Below are 24,977 nucleotides of genomic sequence, written 5' to 3' on the forward strand. Positions count from 1 at the left end.
TTCATCTTCAAACTGCATCTCTTGTTGATTTGAAGGCAGTTCAATACTTTTCTAGATTTTCTAAGAAAAGAGGAAAACCAGGCTAAACTGTAAGAAAGTGAAACTTTCAGCCAGCATACCCCTCAAACACGACTGAAATATGCTGTTTGTAACTGGATATTCTGCCTTCAAATGCAAGATGGGGTTACATTTATTTAATCCTTTATTCAAATGCATAGAGGAAAGTCATGAAACAGAAGAAAGTATTTAGGGATTTGACAAAGCTTGGAGAACTCTACAAATGACTAGATAATGGCGAAGACCACAAAGTTAAGAAGATCACTGTCAAAACAAGCTTACATAGTGCTGCTTAACTAAGTTTTTCTTCCCCAATCACAGCAAAAAATATCAAGCAATGTGTTCATCAAATTGGTATAACAGGTGGACGATCTCTCCTATCCCCAACACAATTCCTCAGAAAATCTCAACAGATCAGTTTAAACACTGTGATGAATAAGGCCATGTCCACATGGCACTGAAGCCGGTTCAGATGTGAAAACGGTGGCGAAAACTAGGAGAAAGTCTTCAACATCCCTATGACACTGCTGTAGTACAAACAACAAGGCTGTGGGGGGCGATAAAGAGTAATACTCCAAAGCTAGAGCAAAACAACACATGCACAGATAAAAGCTCACTGCATGTTGCAGGAAGTTCAGATGGGAAGCAGAGAAGAGAAGATGGCTGAGGAATCACTGCGAAGCAAAAGAGAAACATTTCTTTGGACTAATGAAGAAGTTGAGCTTCGTCTTCAAAAAATGCTTGACTACGAAGCATAAAAAACTTGAGGGAGGGTGGATTGGGAATCGGCGCGTGTTCGTTACATTGACGTCATATCCTCGAGTTGTGCAGCTTCGCTGTCCACACAGTACCGCAGACGATGGAGGACTCAAACCGATCCACCTTGGTACCTGGCTTCAGACATTGTCGGTTTCATGGAGACTAATCCCTGCTTCATGGGGATGAAAGGATGGTTTGCTAAAATACTTTTGCAGTTTTGCTGCAGTCCAACGTCGTGGGGACGACCCCTAAATGTGAGGACTCCAATGACCAGAGTAGAGGTGGTGCATTGATAATTTGCTCTGGGCAGTAGATGACTGTCTCTACCTTTTGACCTTCACACACTCACAAGATGAAAACACTCATGAGTCCCAAAATATTTCCATCTGATATGTTACGATTTGTCTGTAAATGTAGTCATGTAGTCATAGAGGCATGTTCAGCTGAGGGAAAAGTAAATCAAGAGATCCAAGAGAAAAATGTGGTGTTAAAAGTACGAAAGGAAGATCATGTGGGACTTGAACTGCAGGCTGCAAACAAGAAGCCAAGGAAAATGTGACATGGATGAATTCGCCTCAGACAGATATCAGCACTTACTTTTAATGCTAAATAAATAAATAAACCCATGAGTCTAGTGAGGAGCTAAAGGCAGCCATTTATCTTTCGTGTTAGATGCCCCTGGTCAGGAGACTTTTGATGAGCGAGGACAATGAACAGAACATGGCATTTGCATAAGAATACATGCCTAAATTCAACCAGTGAGATGGGGAGGCACAGTGCTTAATTCAGAGATGGCATTCGCTCGTTGGGAATAATTTCTGCACATGGCCAGGGGAAGATTAGAATTGGGTTTTCTCATTGCGTTAGCACGAACAGGGCGGCCTGTCCAGCAGTGTATAGAAGGGGCTTGGCGGTTTGTTCCCCCTGCATTCCTTCAATGGTGATTAAGAGCCTGACGTTAAAAGATCCCTCAAGTTTTCTGCCCTTCACTACTCCCATCTCTCTAGCTCGCTCCTTCTCCCTTCATCTCCCCAGAGAGAGGGGATTACTGGCACGCTGGTACACACAAATGGCACTTGCTCAAAATTAAAAGACTTTCACAGGCTGCTAATCTAATGAGGGTGGAAAGGGGTGTGGGGAATGAGTGAGTGCCGTTTCAGCTGCCGAAATGAAAGGACAAGAGCGGATTTTCGTGTTTACCACCAACATTGCACTAAACACTAAAAAGAGGCTGAAAAAAAAGAAAAAGAAAAGCTTTCTTAAATTCCTCAGACACTAGGACCAATGGCAAAAAACCTTATCAAGCTAGTGGCAAGTTGTGGAAATTAAAGGGCATCAACAGTTGAGTGCATGCCTTGCAAAAACTAGCAGGTATTTGTCAACTTGCACCTCCAGAGGCAGAACACCTACAAGAGTCCATAAATGCAGCTGACAATCCATCAATCATCCTGCATCTTAGGGGGACAAACACGTCATTTACTTATCTATCAGCAGTTATGTGACATCCAACTTGTTAACAGTTTTGATAAAGAAAACCATCACAAATCTAAGACCTTAGAACCGGGGTGTCAAACTGCAATCCTCAAGGGCCGCTATCCTGCAGGTTTTAGTTACTTCCTCGCTCCAACACACCTGAATAAAGTCAAATGGATCTTGTCAATATCTTCACAATAACCCATTAACTTCAGTCCGGTGTGTTAGATCAGGGAAACAATGAAAACCTGCAGGATACCGGCCCTCAAGGACCGGAGTTTGACACCCCTGCCTTAGAAAGTACACTGTTTCATTCTTGAGTGGAACGCACAGGTAAGTCATGTTGACAGATGTTCTGACAATCCATCAAAGTCAGTAGGGAAAGGAGACCATGCCAGCCAATCGTCAACAGAAGGTAAAAATAACTTTGACGGAGTATCTAATAAACAGATTTTTTTTTTTCTGCGCTTCTAAGATTGACTCAGTTCTAACTGGCATAGAACTAGCATCTTCTTGGCACTGGTTCGTAGGGGGTACCACAGAGAGGGAAAGAGTCTCAAGAAGGGTAAGGGAGATGTGGTTCACAAGCAAGAGGGAGGCAGAATACATCTGAAATCTTTTCACAAAGAAAGACTGGGAGCATGAAATGTTAAAAACAAATAAAATCTCAGGATTCAAGGCTGAAACCGAAACAGATTCAAAGCATCAGAGGTTTATCAAGAACTGAAGGAAGACCACACCTTGAACCAAATCTACCACAAGTCTTGCAAAACATGATGCATTTTTGGTGTTAAAATAAAAGTGCACCTCAAATCAACATTCAGTTATCTAATTTCTAACACCTGAAACACTAAAGATATCACGGTTTAACTCCCCCAAAGCAGCAGAGAGAACATGGCAGCGTCTCCAACAAATTCCAAATATAGATTCTTCATACCGCTCCCTCTTGCTAGAAATGTAGCACACTCCATTAGAGGGTCTGAACCAACCACTCCAGGTTATTACTAGGACCCGCTAGGCTTGAACGAGCTGCCCATCGTACCCTTCAGCTCCCATTCTGAGTCCACTTTAGGCGCAATGTCTCGTAATGTAGGAGGGTCACAGGCAGGTTGTGTTTGGCTCAACCTCTAAAGTTCCATCTACATGACAGAGACCATGCATAAAGACAGCGTTCTCCATCTCCTACCGCAAATGCTACTGTTACTCAAGAGGAAAACGGAGAAAAAGTGTGTGTGTGTGTGTGTGTGTGAGAGAGAGAGAAGGGGTTTAAGATGCATTTGCTTCCTTTCTGCATGGCTGCTTTTGCATACTGTGCTTCTCACTCAAGTTGTGATAGGACTGAGCCCTGTCTTTTATGCCTTCATTTCATGTTCATGCTCCATACAGCAGTAACATGTGACCTCAGCTTTACTCATTCTGCTTCAGATTAAAATCTAAGGTGCTGTTTAGATTTGTTAGCCCTCCTGCTAGCACACAGACCAAAATAACACTACATCATGCCAAGCGTTTCCAAGGAAAGGAGATGCCCTGCAGATGTTGGCATTACCAGTCTGCCTGGCTACATAATCAGCTGGCAGAGGGTAATCGTAGGGGTGTTAGGGAGATATCAGATTACACAGAAAACAACTCCTCTCAATGGTTCTCTCCTGCAGGACACCTCTCTAGTCACAATCAAGCAGTGAAATAATTTTTCTCTGTGCAATCAGTAACGTATCCTGACAGGGTGATCTATGTTCAAGTGTTTCTTTGACAAAAGCTGCTATCTCCACTCTCTTAACAGCCAACATTATTTTCCATAAATATTATCTTAGGTGGATCTAACAAGAAAAAAAGGTCACAGCTGAGGTGAATTTCATGTTCACACTGTTTTGCTGAAGTAACGATGGACTCTTGTAACAGGGTAAATTAATTGCTCTTTGGAACCACATCTTTGCCAAACTGCCCAGTTTCACTGACCTCAATTACACAATCACAACAAGCACCCTGGGCATTGCACCATAACTCACCGTGACCTCCATGAAATGAGAAAGTATTATAAAAAGAATCTATAAATACAGCTTAAAAAACAAACAAACATGAATTCATCCAAAATGACATGTCATATATATGCCTCACCTGTAAGTTCGTGGTGGATGAGATCAGCAAAGTTGGGGTCGTCCCCCCACCAGAAGAGCCAAAGCTCCCTCCGGCCCTGCCGCTGGCTGCGCCGCCATACGCTTAGCACATCGGCCTTCAGGCAACGACTGAAGCTGCATAGGATTGGGTCCTCCTCTGTCACCGGGAAGAGGATGGGAGCAGAGGTGGGACCCTGCCACACAAACCTCTTCCATTTGATCCCCGTCAAGTCAGCCTGCAAGGGTAAGGAGAAGCAGAGAAGAAAATGTTAGTGTGAGTAATCAGTGGTACTCCATTCCTCTCCGTAAACTGTGCTGAGTGTTAAAAGTAGCTTTAATCAGCTCATATCAGGAAGTTCACCCTCCAACTACTTCTACACAGAAACCTTGCAGACAAACATAAAAACAAAAAAGAAGAAAAGGAGAAAATAGGAGGATGAAAAGAAGTGAAAAAAAAATGGAGCACCACTGTGTGTTAATACAAAAAAGAAAAAGCTCCTTAATAAATTGGGACATTTGTTTGTTTCCAGAAAGGACTGTGTACTAGCTTCAGGTGCTTTCAAAATCACCATGAACATGTTGGAAAAACATATTTGAAAAGCTAATGCTGGTAAATGTAGTCTCAGCACCTTAATCCTCATTACTGGTGAGTGCTGGGGGGGTGTTTTGCCTTTTTATAAATGCCGTCTGGCTTTTATAGAGAAAACGTCACACAGGAAAAAAGCCTCATAGGTAGTAAATCACAAACAGGGTTATTAAGTGTTAAAATGGGAACGTTACGCTCCACCGCTGGCTAGTACGACTGTTGCTTATCAACTAGGTGCCGACAGATTACTCGTGTCTATCTAAACGTGCACATACACATAACAAACTACATTAGGACACACAATGCTTTATATACACATTCCTGCCAGCAATCTTGCTTCCTGGTTTATCCCTGTAGAGATTTCGAGTAATCAGAGGTAACAGACTGTTTATTTTCCAGCCGTTTAGCTCCATTTCATTCAGGCTGAGTTAACATGCCTTCCCCCTGTATATTCAACCAATTAATCCATAGCAATTCCAAGGATATCTTAACTCAAGTGCAAAGGCACCGAACCTGAAACCAGTGATTCCCCATAGTTGTGGCAAAGCAGTAGCCTTTTGCCTGACAAGGGATAAGCTGCTAGATTTGTGGTGTTTGTTGGAATGGTGGTGGACATTGTTGTGGACTGTTAAATTGGTATTATATGGCATCAGTTAATGCAAATATGCACAACAAGTTGCCAATCCACATTTATTCAATTATCTTGGATCCTTTTTAATCCAAGAAAGTGCATAATGCACCATCAATAAACAAAGTATTGGTTTAAATTAACTACCTATCACCAACAGAAGGAAAACAAAGTAAATATATTGACTATAGAAAGGCTTAGTTTGCATTAAACTCTTGTCTCAATGTAATGAATCAAAGCAGCTGTCAGAGTCCATGATCAAAACACCTCCCTGATAAACAAAAAAGCAGCAACAAATGCTGACAAGAAGCTCTGAGGTTCAGACAGCAGAGCAAAGTCTGTGTAACGGCAAAGCTGTAGCAGTTAGGCTGCTCTTTCCTGCAGGAGTGTGAGGAGCACAACTTTACACCTGCACCTCGCTCAGAAACATCTGTGCACACAATGGAAAGGGAGGGTGGAAACAACGGTTAACTGTGAAACCGGATCATCAGCAGCGCAGATAGGCAATTAGAAGGTGAACACCCCTCATCAGCTTACTGACCATGTCCAGTCCTCAATGGTATTGTGTATTTCATCTTCTAAAAAGGTTTTGTCTTTCAGTGGCCTTCAGCTTGCCTCAGTTCTTCCCACCGTGTACACATTTATTAAACACTGACTGACATGATTATGTGCAGCACACTGAATCAAGCTGTCTGAAAGCTATGATACTCAAGTTTGAATAACATGACTCTTATTCAAATAAGGTTTCAGTTACTATTTCTTTTTTTGTTGGACCCACTTCCACATGTAAAATACCTAAAACTGATTTTATGTAAATTACTTTCTATTCCCAAAATTAGTTGCTAAATGAAATACTAATTACTGCTGTTATTACAAATCACATCTAAACTACATTCAACAAGTCAATCAAGTTAGAGTAATTGCTTGACATTAAATGTTAATGAAAAGCTTGCGCATGCATTTCAATGTTTAAAACCAAACACTTTATTTGAAGCTACACTGAAAAGAACAATGCAAATTGTTCTTGGCCAAATAAAATTTGAGTACTGCAATTAAGTAGTTGAAATCTGTCAAAACCACTGGAAAGTTTAATTAGGTTAGTCAACTGACAACTTAAGTTACTCAAGAATTAACAAAGGAAAGTACATTTTCAGTCCACAGACCCTCAGCTCACAAACAGTGCTGGGCTGCCTGGATCATTTGCAAAAACAAAAACAGAGTATGCATAGGAAAGTTAAGTTGTTTAATTAACAGACTTTTGTCAGGCGACTTATAACATGGCGCTCAGAGAAAACAGGAATGCTGCTTGTAATTATCCAGTCTTTGCAGGGCAACTGTACATACAAGGCAAAGTGAACCAGCTGACCAAATCCTGTGGGCACGCAGAGTTTGACCTGCTTCATTGCTGAGATTTAGCCACTGTTGCAGCCGTCACAGCTAAAATAGTGATTAATGTTGCTGCTACAGCTGTTGCTGTGCTGCTAAGTTGCAGGAGCAGCAGGCTTCTCTTCTCCTCTTACATTACAGTTCCAGTCATGACCTTTTTTATGGTTGTTTCTGATAACATCAGGACATAGACATCTATACTGCAGTTTTTTCTGCTAAGAAATGAATTATGAATGGCTCCTTCTATTGAAAATGGTATTAAATAAGAAAAGTAACTGATTGCTTTATGTTATTGTCCAGAAGCATTTATCTATAACAAATAATCCCGGTGAATGCACTGTTTACTGCTCTGCCATACCTGACTTCATCATTAACAGAAACAGCCAACTCAATTCTGAATTATGCTGCAATGACAGCTGCAGAAATACACAAGTGTAAGAAGTGTAAAAGTATCAGTTTCATAAAAATTTGCTTCATCACAACCCCTTCTACACTGCAGAGGCAAGTGCTGCAAATATTTTCCAGCGCTGATAACTGTCTGCATGGTAAAGTTGACAAAAGTCACTAGCTTCATTGTGCTTTTTTCCCCCCTTTTTTACTCTGTATATTACTCAGATTCAATCTTTTCTCCTCGTAATTACAGTAAATTTGAACTCAAGTCCAGACACCTGAATGAGCAACTCAGCTCAAGGCTTAGAGGAAGGAGGCTGACCCACACTGAAACTCGATAAAAGTTGTAAAGTGACTACACTGACTTTTTTTGTGGAGGAATTGCTCTGTTCCATTTTGGTCTAGTCTGACTCAATATATAGCAAGACTTCAGCATTAATGAGAAAAGTTATTCTGAGACAGTAGCTCTTATTAAGCACAAGCAACTGTACCTGCTGAGCTTATTTGGGTGAATTTGAAGAACCTGTCTTAAGTCGCTTTCAGTGCAGCTTTTTTCCTCTGGCAAGACTTCAAAGTATCTTTTGTTTGAAAATGAAGCCCAGTATTTGCACTGCTGATTCAGATTGGATCTACCTAATGATGATGGCCGTGCAATCAATTTTTCTACAAATGTTATAGGACCAAATGTCATTGCTGGAGTGCTACAAGTTCATCTTGCATTTAATAACTATTAAGCATAATGAAGTCCAATCTTACATGCTTTTAAAATTAATATGACTAAAATAGGCATGATGAACAAAACACAACATTATTCACGAATTACTTGGAGTCAAATTACGTGATTCAAATGTCAAGACAGCTCCGGTTACAGTTAGCATCTCCGCTTTTTGATGTTACCGCTGTGCTCGTTATGGTTTTGTATTCTCACTTTTAAACTAAATTGTCCTAACATTGTATTAAGTTTGAGTAGAGAAGACTAAAACAGCTCTTCCATGAAAGACTGCACACATCAGTACACCCCATCAACAATATCTTAGAGGCAGATTGTTCTATCAAGGAGAAAATGTGCCTTCTGCAATTGTTAGGTTTGTCCTTTCTAAATAAATTTGTTACAGACTGCATGTAAAGGAGTGCCAAGGATTTTTGTGTATTTACCCTCCAACAATCAAGCTTTCCAGGCTGCGTGCATGATTGTGCTCCAAACATGTAATGAACACACACAGTCTCCTCTCTTAACTGTGTTAGTAATGTTCAGGTATGTGAGCAATGGCTTATAAAAAGGTCCCAGCAGGGTAAGCAATGAGAAGTTTTATCTTTCCTATGCCAAAGCCAAAAATCACACTCCTGCATTAGCAATGGAGTCAAAAGCCAAGGCCACTGGATACAGGCTAGAAGTTTTCCTGAGATGATGCCTACTTTAAGGGAGGGGGTTATGACCTCTGCCAGCTGCTCACCTTCCCTCTGACAACTTGTGGTTCTGGGTTTGTATGGGGGGGACACTGTTCAAACAGCTGTCTTCCTGTCTTTCAAGATATGAGACAACAGGTGAAACTGCTCAAATCATGCCACAGATGCTCTTCTTCTACCAAGTCTATTTCTTAAACCTGTAATTAACCTCTCTTCCCCAGTCAGTCCTGTCATGAAGCAAGCATGAAACTAGCAAGTGTGTGTTTGCATTTTTAGATGAAGAAAATGCAAATTTGTTAAGTTTCATTTGAGCTAGTTCTCACATAGCTCTTGCAATTTGGCAAATCACAGATGCAATGACTAAAACTTTTTATATAGAAAATGCATTAAAAACAGCTTAAAAGGTGGAAAGTAATGCAAGTATAGATATATTGAACTGACACATAAGTAATCCAATAAACCTACTTGCCAAAAGAAAAAGAAAAGTATGCAACAAGTAGTATCATACTCCAGAGGAGACTACCAACAGGAGAAGGAAAGGGGAGAAAACTACCACAATGTGTTCACATTCTTTCTCTATAAAACCACAGAGTGGAGTCTGTTCAGTAAGTGAGTCATAACAGCAGGGGTGTTATGCTTAGTCTCAGTGTGCAGGAAAATGTCAGTCAGACGGGCACAGCACCACAACGGCCAGTCTCTATCTCGCCTGTCCACTGTAGCCAGCGCTGCCTTCAAGTGCTGTCGTAAACACTGTAATTACAAGTTCAGCACATACAGTCCACGAATGGGAATTTTCTGCAGTGAAACGCTACCTATAAGGGGGCGTGCAGCTTGGAAGCTTTGACAGTTTTGCACTTAAGGCAGTGTAGTATTTCACTATATTGTTATTATACTACATTTGTCATCAGCATTACAACTAATGCATTTCCATTCTCACTTCATCACACTGCAACAGCTAAAATCTCAACATGTTTATAATCTTGTCACTGCACTGCACTGTGGTAGGGTCATTTTATCTGAAAGAAAAAACAACTTCTTCTAAGGGTTGCCCTCAGTACTTCACATCATCAGATTAAGGACTGTGGAAGCATGACGTTGGAGAGGAGTGCATTACACTACATGGCTACAAAACAAGTCCAGTTAAGCCTGTTGACAAGCCAATTAACTGCAACAACAAACACAGACTGACTATGCTCTTGATTATCTGGCCAGAGTATGGACTGTACACTGAAACAGCACTTCTTCATTTGCTGTTGTAGCTCAAAAAAGAAGAAGAAGAAAAAGAAAATAAAACGTAGACCACACCATGATTTTATTACATTATTTCTCTCACACAAGAGCTGGGCACTCCAGGAGGGATGAAAGACATCCACAACTATTTAGGGTGATGTTAACCAGCCGCAACCGGTAACATGATGATGAAGAAAAAGATTTTAAGAGTGACCCAGTATAGCTTGCATATATATAGCTACCTGTTTGTTTGTAATGCCACAGATTACATAAACAGCCTAGGGCCTGTGCCCTAGTTGGTGTGAATACTAGAATATCAAGTCCAAGGAGATTAAGTCACTAATGAACAGGTGGTGCCATAATGCATAACCAGTCATAGTTACAACTAAACCCTATAGCAAACAATTATCTAAACTACTTGTTGCAACAACAACTAATTAAAGCTATCGAGGAAAGCTGTGGCTGACTGGCTGTATCGACAAGCTGAGAGGTGACAGTCCTCATTCAGGAGTTGTCAGCATTCAACAAAAACAGTATCTACCAGCAATTATACAAAGGTCTTCCAGTCTGGCATGAAGCTGCTCAGTGAATTGCAATAAGTGTTTAGTTTACGGGTCACCGCTTGATTTTTCCTCTCTCTCTTTAAGTAAACAAACAGTAGACATGCCACCAGAACTAGATAGTAAGTTAATCATAAACAAAGTGTAGAGGCAAATAAGAGAGAGAAAAGTGCCACTGCAACCCACTGGGACAAAGTCGTGCTTCTAGCCATAAAAAACACATTTGTTTCACTTTTATAAGACAATATATTGTTGTGTTTTCCCCGGGAAATATAGTAATATCAAGCTTTAAAAACAAGTAGTGTTAATCTCACAGTGTTCAGTTAGCGAATATCACATTACGAAATGGATAGAAAAGAAGCTGACACACAGCACGTGCCATTACAACTAAAAGACAAAGAGTTAAAAATCAAAGTATAAGTTAAAATTAGCAAAGTGGGATGTCATGTCCTAAAATAATGTGAGCCTGTCAGGGCCTTAAGCCTGGCTAAGCTACTATCAACTGATGCCTCTGTGGCTAACGTTAGCTTAGCCCCCGTTCAGCTAGTTAAAAATGGCTGCTTTCCTTTAGTTTTAAATCTCTTACCAGACAGAATAGATTGGAATGGCAATCCTCCAAGCTGGCCCCGTTTGGTACAAAACAAGAACTCATCCTTCTTCACTGTAAGATCCAACTCTCCATCGTTTCACTTCCCGGGAAATAAAGAACAATTCGCGGATTTGTGTTTTCTGTGATGTGCAAGCTTAATCAACAAGAAATATTTTTTGTAACATTTGGCTGGAGGATAGTTAATTCAACAACCTTCCGACTGCAGTTTCCTCCGCCGCAGCTAAAAGCGGACAAAAGAGACTGTGTGGTCTCTATGTCGACATCTCTAAAGTACACAGTAAAACCAAATTCAAAGAAGAGTAAAATGTTCATAAAACAAAAAGAAAAGGAGAGCAAAGAAGCAACTCTCCCCCTCCCCCTTAGCCCTAAAACGGTCTCCGCTTAAAAAAATAAAAAAATAAAAACGTCCTGTCTCATTCTTCCATCGCAAATTTTAGCTCAAAAATGAAATACATCCTGTTACAACCTCTCGAAATCTGGCACCGGCCTACGTTTTAACGATTATTTCGATCATTATTTCAGTCTCGGTTCCTGTTGGTTTCCATTTGAATTCATGGATTCCTTTCTTTAATGGCGGCCACAGGGACAACTCTGCCTTCCACAGCCTATTGGCTCGTTCGTGGTCTCAGTTTGGTCAAGCTAGCCGTAGTTCCACAGACACGCTTCATCCAGCCGGCTACACATCCGGAAATGTAAAGGTTTGCATTATTTTAACTGACACGAAACATGAGCACGTGCTGTGAGTAGGTTTAACCTAAAATATGTTAGAATTGTTATCCACTACTTTTTTGTACATCAGTGTTTTTTTCTATTGGATATATGAATCTAAACCTTGAATTTGATTTTGTGTAAGTATTTATGCATGCAAATCATTTTTATAGTCTGTGCTGCAGGACGGGACACAAAGTTTCTATAAAGGAAATAGATTTTTACAATTTATATATATATATATATATATATATATATATTCTTTTTATTTTTTCCCTCCTCAAGACTTAATGTCAACTAAACGTTGTTCCTTCTCCTTCTGAGTATTGAAACTGTATGTTCATTTTATATTAAAAACACATTTTTTAACAGCATGTAATTTCCCTACTATACTACAGGACAAGCTGGTTTTAGTCATATTTTCTTTCTATTAATGTATGGCAGCTTGTTTGCAAAGTTATAAATGCTTATACAGATATTGATGTAGCATACAGTAATTTATTTTCCTGAGGTGAAATTAATCAGAAAAAAAAGAAAGGGAAAGGTTAACAAGAAAATGTGTACTTTAAGAAGGCATCTTTATTTTGACAACCTTGATGACGACTTCCGTCTTTAAGTATCGGTACCTTGACACTGTCGTGGTCATGAGGGCTGTAATAACACAAGACTGATGGGTATTGCCACTGGGCCAGCGCAAGTGGCGCTATTGAGCAACAGATTTTGTTACTAATGATCAAACCTTATAAACTTGCTCACTTTCACAGTGCACCACCTAGCGCATGTAATGTTGCACTTGCAACTGAAACGTGCATGCAAGGTGCACAGATGCGTCCTTTGTTTCAACTTATTAAAATAAAATTCGCTCATTTGACAAGAAATTACCAGAATATTTTTCATAAACACAAACACTGTAGTAAAATCAAACATTTATTATTCTGAAAAGTGCAGAAATTAGACAATTGCGAATGATTTTATAATTAATTTTTGAGACACATGATTGGATGGCAAGAATGTGGAACTCCAATAAATATATAAATAAATATCCACATTACATTCATTGTAAAATAAATGAACCGTCTGAATATAAACATACAGAACATACAACGATAGAATTGACAGAATAAAGAAGTTTGTTTAAAGGCGTATATTTTTTTTTGATGGACCCTATAAATGAGTGATTAGTGAAAATGAGGATGAATGGGTTTACTGGTTGAAGGGTTAGATAACCAGTCAGACTGAGTTGTTAAAGTGCAGACAAAACACAGTGAGACTGTGGTTTCTGTCACTGTGACCTCCGACTGAGCTACAATACACCCACTCAAATAGAGCTCAGGAGAAAATGTGTTTACGTATCCATATACAACTAATTCAGGTTATAGGCTTTCAACATAAACACTATGTCTATATTCAAAACAGACATGAATCCATCTGAATAGATCTTTTAATCTGGTAAATCTTGTTACTGTACATTATTTGTTTTGTTTGCTGCAGCCTGAGAACAGCTATTGCACAACCAGCATGTTGCTCAAATATTGTCAGGCTGAATAGTTGGAGTTTCTGAGGGATAAATCAAGCTTTGTTGTCTTTCTGATCATCACACTACCTGACAGGTAGCCCCGACAGAATTCAGGCAGAAAACCTGATGAATGCACACAACTGCCAAAACACAGAAGCACAACAGTGTGCTGAGAAAGAAGAAGTCACTTCTGCATTCACCCAGTAATAAAATAATATTCCCAAGAAAATTTCCTTTTTTTTTTTGCTATTATTTTTACATTAATGATTTTGCCTTCATTCATTGTTTAATACAAACTGCTGCATTGCATTGCCAACAGAAAGCAGTGACAATATTCACTGTTTAAGACTATTTTAGTTTAAAACAAGGCTGAGAATTCATCAAAATCAAGTCCTCAGTGCTCAACAGGTGAGTTGTGCCTTGAGCAGCTATTGATGTTGGGGGGAAATCCGTTTCACGAGAGGGCAAGTTGAATCTGATGATCCTGGGGTTCAGCTCTCAAGTGTGGCTGCATTGAATAGGATCAATTTGCAGCATGCCAGCAGCGATGCTGTACAGTCTTGGAATGATTCATATTAGTTCGCCTGGCCCTGTTTCTTCCAAGATCTTGTCAGGCATCAGAAGGAACTGACAACTCATTACATTTTGTTTCTAGCGTTGCAGAGTTTGGAAAGGTCTGAACCCAGGCAAGCATAAGCAAACCTCACGCAGACCAGTGGCTCTGCATGGACAACATCATTTTATGTGTTCGTGTTTGTAAGCTCACTTAGGGAATAAAAATTTTAACTCTAATTCATCAACCAAAATTTGTTTGAATTTTTATCTAAGACATACTCTTGGCCAGTCTATTGCCTCTCTTCTTCCTGAGCGTCAGCACTATAGGCTTGTAATACATTAAGCTTTTAGCTAGATTGCTGCTAATTATAAAAGAGTGTAAGCAGTTTTGAGCAATATTTTTTTCTATGAATGCAAGGCAGCTGTTTGGCTAACAAGACCATATTTTTGTCTGTTATTCTGTGATTCATTACAGAATAATTACATTCCCCATATGCAACTTTTGTTAAATTTTCTCTTTTTTTTGCCTCTGTCACGACTGCTTTCACTATTTAATCTCTGCATGTCTTTATTATTGTAAACTAAGACATTTACTAAGTCTTTTCTGCCTTTGTAATTTTAAAATGTAAACATCTGGTTAAGTGCACATAAATCAGATCTGTGCAATCATATGCGACAGATCTTTTGCTCTATGCCCAGGAGAAACATAGGCGATATTTTCCTTTTGCAATACTTACCGAAGAACTGAGAAAACCGGAGCTATAAAGCAGGTGATGATAGCGTTTCCTGAGGCCAGAAAACAGCTGCTTTCTCCTGAAACACTGATGGAGTCATGAAGGTGTAGTAGCCCGAAGACAACAAGTGAGGAGATTGATTTGTTCCAAGAACTTATCAGGAAGATATTTCAAAAAGATAACTTGCAGAGGATGAAAAATGTGTTGACACGTCAACTATTTCCTGTATTTCCAACTTGCAGTGATGGTAACAAAGATAAACTTAGTCCTTCCCAAAATATCACTGGCTCTGTTTAAGTCAGTCCTGAACCAAAACTGTTTTTTGTTTTGTTGCTATATTGTGAGAGACATCTATCCACAGAGGCGTCTTTATCCTTGCATGTCAAACACAGGAAATATGTCAGATTTAAATGATATGATTTGGTGTAGATATGATAATTGCACAATGATTTAAATGTATTACCAGCACAATGCATGACAGGAAATTTAGCTCTCAAAGTCTCAAAGGACCTGCAAAATCAGCTTTGTCTGTTTAATCTTATCCTAAAGGGATGAGGAACTCTTTAAACCTTAAATCTCCCCATAGAAATGGATGATAATCTCACATTCTGTGCCCCCCCCCCCCCCCCCCCAAACTTCTTGATGCACAAAAACAATTGTAGCAAGATACCATCTGTATGAGACAGAAAAACACATCTAACAGAGCAATAGATGAGCACAGTTGTCATAGAACACTAAGTAATGTGGACACCAGATTGCTATCATAGCTGTCGATGGGTTTCCCACATTTATCTCCAGCTCCTTCTTATCTAAATCCCACAGAGCCATTCTGTCATGTATATTCTGTCTCAGTCGCACTCAACAATATTGTGGAAGCAAAAGTGGAGATAGTTTGAGGTTGGCCCACTGCTCTTTTGACATTTGATTTAGCATGCTCTGTGGTCCCTGCTAGTCTGCTATAGGAACATTTGTCAGACAGCCTTGCCTCACTGTTGTGTGACTAAATCCTGCATGAGAACGTGAATAATAAATCTGAGATTTTGCCAGAAAGCCAACATGGGCTGAATTTAATGAGAGCCTGTGGTCAGATAAGATGGAGAAATGTTAATTTGACTCAGTCATCTTTAAATATGCTTAAATACTAAAGCATGAAACACTCAAGGTGGTAACACATGCAAAGAAATGTGTGGCTCCAGGTTTGGACATGCTGTAGTGTATTGGCTTGTGTAGATGCTGCTGCTGAAAGATCACAAGAATCAGGTGACATATTTTAAAAGCTTCCTGTAAATCGATGAGACTGACCACCCAGAGAGGAAAGTTTTTCTTTTAGTTTCACAGCTAAATCATCCAGCAATTAAGAGCATAACTCTGAGGTCCGTGCTGCAGGTCAACAGCCTAACACCTGTTTACGAAGGCTAAGTGGCAATATTCTCCTCTGCCTCTCCACAGAAGAGGATCATCAAGAAGAAGGTTATCATCTGTGCCATGCTCAAATAAAGTAGCCCTTTTTCTTCAGCTGCAGCTTTAAAGCACACAGTAATGTGTGCTCTTCACTTTCACTCCCTCCTTCCTTGCCTATTACTCTCTCACACACACAGACATATGTGCACTCGGCTTGTTCTTAGCATTCATGTCCAAGCACCCTCCAATCTCATCTGCAAAGACGGTTTGAAAATAATAAGAGCAAGCACATATGCCACTCATTTGAATAAAGACATTTGGCACAGACTGCAAAATTATAAAGCTGGAGAATAAAGCACCTTGAGCAAATTGACTGAATGAATTTTAAAATTCTTCAGGTTGATCTAAAACAAAAATATGTGAGACTGAAGTAGTTCCTGAATTACACTTCCCAGATTATCAGCTCTTTTATAATAAACAATGAAACAAAATAACATTTAAATTGCACGACAAATTGCCCTGTTTTTCTTTCATATTACTGAACTAAAATAAATAAATAAATAAAAGTATTTCTGAAATGATCGTTTTGTCTTTTTTTATTTTTTCATCAACAAATAAAGTCACTTCCAGATAGTTTACTTATAGATGTTTTTGTGGACTCTCGGTACTTCTTTTTTCTTCACTTGTACAATTTCTTCAGTATTTTTAAGAACACACTGGACACCATGCTAAGATAAGCCAGATGTTCTATACACAGCACTTTGGGAATCACCTTGTTAGTGCAAAAAATACAAATTTATACCTGTTATCTAAAGAAATAGGAACAAACCACATATATTGGTGACAGGCTGCTACCAGCAAAATGCATAAAAGTAAAGAAAAAAGTTACTTTGCAAAGTTGTCTGTTATGTGTAGACACAACACTGGTTCATACCTTGAGTTATGTGCCTTTTTAATACTTTAATGATTAATAGTTAAATGTTAAGTGGCTGAGCAAATGAAAAAGCACATTCCTCTAAAATGGTTAGGTAGGATTGGACAGAAATTATTAAAAAAAAAAGAAAAACTTCATAAGACTCACTGAAAACCTGGAGGACTCATGAGGCTACCTTAAAAGATTACAAGAAAGTCTGACTTATTGGAAGCAAATTATAACTAAATGAGAGGTGGCTTAAGATTAACATAGTACTGTACATAGGAAGCATGGGAAACTGTACTGGCTGTTTTTAAGATAAGATATTTTCAAAGACACAGTCATGCATTCTACATAATCCCTGCAGTGTCAGCTTTGCAGCTTTCCCATCAAGGAAATTTCTGTGGAAAACTGATAATGAATTAATTATTAAAAACTGGGGGCATAGAGGGATGGTAGAAGGAATGCTTTGTAGATGACACACCTTCTTTCTGGAGAAGGACTCTTCCATCACAGGAGCTCAGGTCACTGAGCTGGAAGAAGCTCCACACAAGTTGACTCCTGGGTTGTAGGGGTGTTTATAAATGTTTCCAAACCCTTGTCCTTGGGACCAGTTGGCACGTATGTTTTAGATGTTTCTTGGTTTAAAACACCTGGTTTAAATTAACGGACCATTACCATGTTGAACTTGGCATGCTGGTGGGGTGTACTGGTCTGTTTGGGGGGCTGACACGCCTGTGCAACACTGCATGGAGGTCAATGCTTCTGGATGGGCAAACCAAGGTCGTTGTACCCCACGTTCAAGAAGTGGATATAGAAGGGGCGTTCTAGCTGTTCCAGCAATGTTTCCCTGGGCTGTTGTTTTCTGTTATGCAGTGTTCACATAACATGATGTGAATCAAGTGTACAAGCATTAACCATGCAGATTTTTGTAAATGCCAAAGCATGTAATTTGTTTTCAACATGAACCTGTAACTATATCCATCAATGCCAAGCCTATCCATTTACTTTAACTCCAGTCCTTAAACATAAGCAAGTGAGACTGCAGTGGAAAATTAACAGAAAACGATTGGCATTAAGTAGAAAACTGTGGAAAACAGGATGCGGACTAATGATCTCTGACATTAAAGTCTGTGGATTCCAAGTGTTTGTGGCCAAATGAACCCTAAAAATGGAAACTCAGTCTCATGACATAAGAACACATATGAAGACAGAACACGATCGTGTTCACAAATTAACATGCGTCTGTGTCGGGAGCAGAGCAAAGGAAAACATAATAATCATGCAATTTTGAGCCCATTTTTTAATATAACCGCAGGATGCTGAAGTGTGGACCAACAAAGCTATTTCATGTTCCGTGATGAGAATGAGTTGCCTCAGCCTCTCTGGGACACCATTATCAGAATACTGAAAATGAGAGTCATGTTGTTAGTCGTATCTTGGATCCAGGAGTGAATATGTCTCATTCATCTTGTACCTGCTCTGTACTCATTGATGTTAGAGGGTGGATGGGAAATAACTCAACCAGTCTTTATGTGCATAGTATTGAAAGTAATGGTACATGGACTGTGCTCATATAGCGCTTTACTAGTCTTATTTGACTACTCAAAGCACTTTAACGACATGCCACATTCACCCAAACACACACACACACACACACACACACACACACACACACACACACACACACACACACACACACACACACACACACACACACACACACACACACACACACACACATACAAGCAGTGATTCAGACTGCTCTTTGTTCCTGACCCTCTTCTAATCTTTTATGGGCAGATTTATTAAACATAATCAGGAGCCAGGTTTCAGTTTAGGTGGTTTAAGATTTCCTCTTAGCTCTCAGGTGATGTGGCCTTGTTGATCTCTAACAGTAACTTGTAACACCTACTGCTGTGTTTAGCTGCAGAGAATGCAGGCAGGATGGGAATTGTTATTACAAATCTGAAGCTATGGTTCTCCGCCAGAAAAGGATCCATTGCTCACTTTAGGTTGAGACACTGGAAGTGATTCAAGTTGAAGATTTAAAGTTTGTTGGGTTCGTCTTCATGAGTATGGTTGACATGAGTGCCAGCTTGCAGTGTTACGCTAAGTTGTCAATTCACTGCTTACGTTTCCACCTGAACTGAGAAGTTGGCTGACTTGAAAATACCTGGGCAAGATAAATGATAGAAGATTGATAGATGGATGGATGGATAAAATTAAATATCTGGAATTTAGGGTTCTTAATAAGAGAGATTAAGAACAGCTGATTAAGTAGGTTTAGCAGGGATTGCTCAGTCTATGTCAGAAAAGTGTGACAAAAAGGCACACTGGCAGGAATTCAAAGAAAATATTAGGGTTATAAGATTTATTAAGTGGCACCTGAATTGACAGGTTCTCAGCTTGTGAGAAAGGAAAAGTAAATGTATTAAAATACATTCAATTCAAGCTGCTGCTGCAGCCAAGGTGTTGAAGTGGCTTTAAACTTGGCCTAAACATTGATAGGAATCCTCTTAAATGCAGACACATGCACATAAATGCTAAAATTAAGGGTTTAAGATGACAAAGAGGGAGCAGCCTATTTGTTATTAGTTTGAGAGCACTGGAGAGTGCTGAAGATGCAGAGTGGTTGGCATGGTGCCCTCGCAGCCTCCACTGGAGCTACGACTTGGACTGTGTACAAGCTGGCTGACTGAGGGGGTCATGTACAGCTAACTGTGAACCTTATGTGCTCCAACCAAACATAAGAAAACGTATGTCCTGTTATAATTACAAGGGACCAAGGCACAAGAGCAAGAAAAAAAAAGATGCATCTGTCTTCAAAAGGATGAATGAATTTTTTTTTTTTATGTCAGCTGCTCAAATCTAGCCGTACAACCTGTACCTGACCAGTAAGTTACAACACAAATCTCTTCAGAAAGTCAAACAATGTTATTCAGATGCAGCTGGGCAGAGAGCTGCTCTTTATTAAATCACTTCTGCAGTTAAATAGTGTGAAGTACTTGTCAACTCAGTTGTTGCAACAATGCTTTGCTTCTCTGGGTTGAGGTCTGGCTGAGGTTAGCTCCATGTTCCCTCCCTCAGTCGAGCTGAGGGTTAGTTGTTCGGGTGCAGCCCCTGCTCACACAGAATATTCCAGGCACACAGATAAAGCCATAGCTGTGCCTTTGTTGCAGTGCTGACTAGACAAGAGCCTTTCTGCAGGGCGGCAGCCTTTAAAAAGATGAAGTCGTGAATCCCTGCTGGTAAATGATCTGACACACTTTTTGCCCCTGCAGTCTTTTCACAAGCTCTTGTTGTGAGGCCATCGTTGTTATTCTCTTTCTCCTTTCCCGCTTTCTTCCTCCCCTTTTCCCATCCTTCCCAACCCCTCCCCATCATTTCCCTCGGTCATACAGTTGTACACACATTGCAAGCAGATGGAGGAAAAGGTGTCTATATAGAAGATATTTTTCCCCCTTCTCAAGCAGGCTTCCACCCTGCAGAACCAGCATGGGATTAATAAATTCAACATGGATTTAAAGCTAATGAAATGTGTGCCCCCCATGTCTCCCTCCTGACTGCCAGCAACTGGGAAGAAGGCTGAGCACAGAGCTCCTTGAGATCAGATGGAAAGAGGGAGAGAATGAGATCTTTGTCACAATTACACTTTTAAAGCAGCAGTCAGGAAAAACAGAAAACTGGCCTGCTGTCAGGAGGCTGACCCGGGTGACTGGCTGTAACATGTCTGGCATTCCTCTGTGACATGGTGCTTTGTCATTTTCTTCAAACTGAGGGGAAGGGCCACTTTAGAAGAGACAACATTCACCCTGCTAGGGTGGTTTTTTAATTTATGCTTCTAGCTAGATAAATACATTTTTTAAAAAGAAAACCTTTAAAAAGGGCACATGAAAGCTGCACCCAGTCTTAAGCAAAAGTCTATTCCTGCAATGCAATTCCAAATTCTTCTTCTTATGGAAGCTGGTGACATAAAAAAGACACATCTACCATAGAAGTTATATACAGGTTTGCAGACAGTGCAGTTTTCCCACCATCCATATGGACTGCTACAATTAGATCAGAAACAGAAGCAGGAGGGGAGACAAAGAGGGGGAAAGAAAGAGCAACAGCCAAAAGTGACACTGTGCAGCAGAGATGTCAAAGTTCAGTCAAAGGACATCCTGAGTGGCATATAAAGGTGTGTCTGCAGCACTGTTGATTCAGTAGATGCTCCACAACACCAGCCATGTTTCCAGTTTGAGCAGCCCCTAATTGTTTAATGGGCGGCTGTGTGTGGGATGGCAGCGGCTGCACAGCCCATGTGTTCTCCTCTGTTTGTCAGCTGATTAATATAGATGCCTGTGTACTTGCCAGTAGTCTACAGACGTCTTGATCGAATATAATGACCCATTATCACTTCCACTTGTGCACATATGATCCCCCTATAAGTCCAGTGTTGCACTTTGGCTTCCTGCATTGAGCTGATTACATTAGTTGAACATGCAGGAAAATGTGCAACACTTACAGAAATGTGTACATTAAAGTGTCACTCAGACTGAAGTCAGTATCCTCGTTGCTGAACAACAATTTAAATCCAAGCTCATAAATAATGTCTGAGCATTATTGTAATGAAAACATCAATCAATCAGATTTAGAAACAAATAAGATCAAATATAGTTGCTCTATTACAAACATTTAGGAAATTATTACTTTATAGATCATAAACTTGAATTTAAATTTGTACTGCACAGCCTTCATCAGGCATTTCAGAATGCATTAGCTCTTTAAATAATTAAGCTCATACATGGCATAAACACTGTTACTCTGCACCTCCACTGGCCTTGCAGTGGCAGTACATTTTATGATTACATGAAGTGCTCACTCACTGACCTTTTAAATGCTGAATAAAATGCATAAACAGCCATGTTTTGCAGCAGACTGCATCCATGTTTTATGCAGCAGTATTTATTTGGTTACAGCATATTCTCCATGAAAATATCTATAAAAAGAATTCCACATATGCATGCATCTGCAAGTAAAACATAAAAAACACACCAAAGTCACCAGCACAGCATGCAGTCAATATTTTATGAGATGTGGGTCAATATTCATGAGCAGAGTATATTTGAACATATTAGTTACTAGTCAATAAGTTTACTAAGTGCAGCATCCAAGGTCTCTGAATAGTTTATTCTCACAAGACAATATTGAAAAATACAGTCTCCTCTGCTTGGTGATCAATAGATGGAGTTTACTACATCTGCTCTGAATGAAGAACAGCATAATGACAAAAACCCAGCTGACATCTAATGAGTGCTGTGATGTACATTTCTGTTAATGCAAGAGTTAATACCGTGTTCATGTCATTACTTGCTCAGTGCAAGCCAAGCAGGTACTTAGATACAGGTTATAAGCTGTCAAGGAGACATCCATCTGCACCTCTAGCTAAGGCTGTTCAGTATGTGTATGTGTGTCTGTTCAGATAGGCCTGTGTGCATCCATGTAGAAGAAAATGTGTGCACACATGTGTTTGGAGTCATTATTCACGATGCAATATGCCGTAAATACTCTCAACACAGCACACTCACATTGCAATGTGAACACTTGCTCAACACTCATGCATTATGTATGATTCCATCTGCGACTTACATTCAGTCTGTAGCGTATCTTGTTGTGAGGAGCAATATGGTTGCATTATGTGTGTGATCACTTTGCTCCATTTTCTATACTGGTATCTGCAAACAGAGGGGTTTTTGAATCATCAGCTTTGATCATGGAAATCAAGGCTTTCACTGTAAGTAAAAAAAAAAGACTACATTTAAAGCAACAAATGCAACTTATTTTGTCTGCAAAAAGGCTTTTAAGTGAGACCATCACTTTTTTTTTCTAAATTGTTTTGACTTTTGATCAACTGAAAGGCTGTGTTTTGGCAAGGGTATTTGGTTTGCCCAAGCCCAAGCATGTTTGTTCACTGTCATGATTCCGCTTACCAAGCTGGGGAATGGCACAGCTGCCAGCTGACAGAGTTTGTTTTCTTTATCATCAGCATAAGTTTGAGTACACCACTGCTACTAAGAGTCAAAGGTGCAGGTTTAACTTCTCACAACAGGTGGAGTACACAATTGTGAATCCACTCTGTAACAGATGACTGATGATAAGACTTTCCTGTAATCTCATTGTGTTAATTTTGATTAGAGATAAACATCTGCCACACAGAATCAACCACAGGGGCTCTGTGTTCATTTGGATTTGAAGGCATATTAAACCTGCTTATTGCACTCTTGACACCTCCACTCACTGCCCACACACACATAAAAAGTGTGCAACCCATTCACTCTGGCCTTTTCTCTCTGATCCATGACAGCATGCAACCTGATGAGTCAGAGTTGGCTTCAGTAAGGCATGAATAAGGGGTGGGAGTTGGTTATCTTCTCTCCCACTCTGTGGCATTACAGCCCTGATAAACTGCATCATGGGACATTTAACTCCTATATACAGTATGCAATGCACTGCAAGTGGAGGTTAATGGGGGGAAAAAAGGGCAAAAACGTCCGTGATTATGTTCCTTGGATTTTGTTTGCACTTTCAAGTCTCATCCTGCATCTTTCCATTAAAGCAGAGCAAAATACAAGGCCAAGTTTTTTTTTCTGATATTGTCTTTCTATCTTGCAAATCCTCCCATGAAAGACATTTGTTTAGCATGCATGACAAGAACAGGTAATACTGCCTTGATTTCTATTCCATTGAAGAGGCAAATGTGAAAAGCATCTTTTGAAAAAGCCACAAAAAAGAAATAAATCAGATGTGTTTCCTCTCACACGGTTTACCAAAAATACCAAATACTTTTGAGAATGATACAAATATTAATTTCCTCAATGTCTGCCTCAGTTTTTATGATGGCAGGTCAGACTTTGCCATGAAAATGAACCTAATGCCCAAAAAGCCCATTCTTCCTCTATTAAACATGGTTACCTGCAAGGAAACGTGCAGAGTCGTCATTGTTTTACATAAAAAGGGCTTCACAGGGAAAGATAGATCACACCTAAATCCCCATTTAATCAGATCATTGGGAACTTCAAGAAAAGGGCAGCACAGAAGCCACCAGAAAAATTATATACTCACGAACTGCAAAGCTTAATGCTCATTGGTCACTGTTACAGCCACATGATGTGACGCAACCTGACACAAAACGAAACAACTGCTTTTAGTTTTTAAGTCAGGATTGTTAAACTATTCCAGAATGGATGTGGACCAATTCTGCTGTAACTGGTCAGATAGTAGATCATATCCAAGAAGAAGCTGGTCAGTCACACGTGTTAATTGTTTAGATTTGTAGTGTTTCCTTACCCCCTTATGTACATCAAGTCTTGTCTGAGACAGGCAAAAACCACCTCTAGTAAGCATGTACAATTTGGGGAACCTTAGTAGTTTCTTCTTTTTTCTCCACCTTTTCTGATTCATGTAATTTACATGTAGATCTAAAACAGTAATAGAAACGGCAAAAAGTAAATAAATAAATCTAAAAAAATCCATTTAGGATATTTCTTTGTGATTCCGTTAGGAATCTGTCAAACATAGTGAGCTGTAACACCAGGAGTCCTGACCGCTGGATTTCCACCACCTGTGTTCATCAAAGTGGGAGTAAGGCAGAGCTTGCTCCACTGAGCTCAGGAAGAACCCTTAAGATTAAAAGCCCTACTAGCCTTTTCACCCTTTCTGAGAAGATGTGTAGTGAAAAATAAATAATAAAATTAGTATATTATCGGAGTAAAGTTTTGGAGTAAGTAGATACGACATTAAAAAAATCTTAAGTGTTACTGTGTTGAATTTAACAACTAGCAAATGTAAAGTGATTTTATCCCTAAATTCCAAGCCCAACTCTTTATTTATAAAGATTTAGGTATTTTGGGAATGAATAAAACTGAAGTCAAAAAGAGGGACATTACCACTGTATGTGTAGGCAGT

General features: G+C 39.7%; 1 protein-coding gene across 3 annotated transcripts in view; it reads right to left on the minus strand.

The window, feature by feature from the left end:
• med13a (mediator complex subunit 13a) overlaps positions 1 to 11,796 on the minus strand; it is a 65,336-nt gene extending 53,540 nt beyond the window's left edge. For 2 of the 3 annotated variants that reach the window (XM_042008053.1, XM_042008051.1), the window contains exons 1-2: positions 11,177 to 11,796; positions 4,405 to 4,639 (exon numbers count right to left, since the gene is read on the minus strand). In XM_042008053.1, coding sequence (XP_041863987.1) covers positions 4,405 to 4,639; positions 11,177 to 11,242 — 301 coding nt within the window. In that variant the 5' untranslated portion in view covers positions 11,243 to 11,796. The remainder of the gene's footprint in view (positions 1 to 4,404; positions 4,640 to 11,176) is intronic. The other variant, XM_042008052.1, reaches the window with a different exon arrangement.
• Positions 11,797 to 24,977: the final 13,181 nt, after the last annotated feature.

The sequence above is a fragment of the Melanotaenia boesemani genome, chromosome 15 (assembly GCF_017639745.1).
Source record: "Melanotaenia boesemani isolate fMelBoe1 chromosome 15, fMelBoe1.pri, whole genome shotgun sequence".
Taxonomy (NCBI): Eukaryota; Metazoa; Chordata; class Actinopteri; order Atheriniformes; family Melanotaeniidae; genus Melanotaenia; species Melanotaenia boesemani.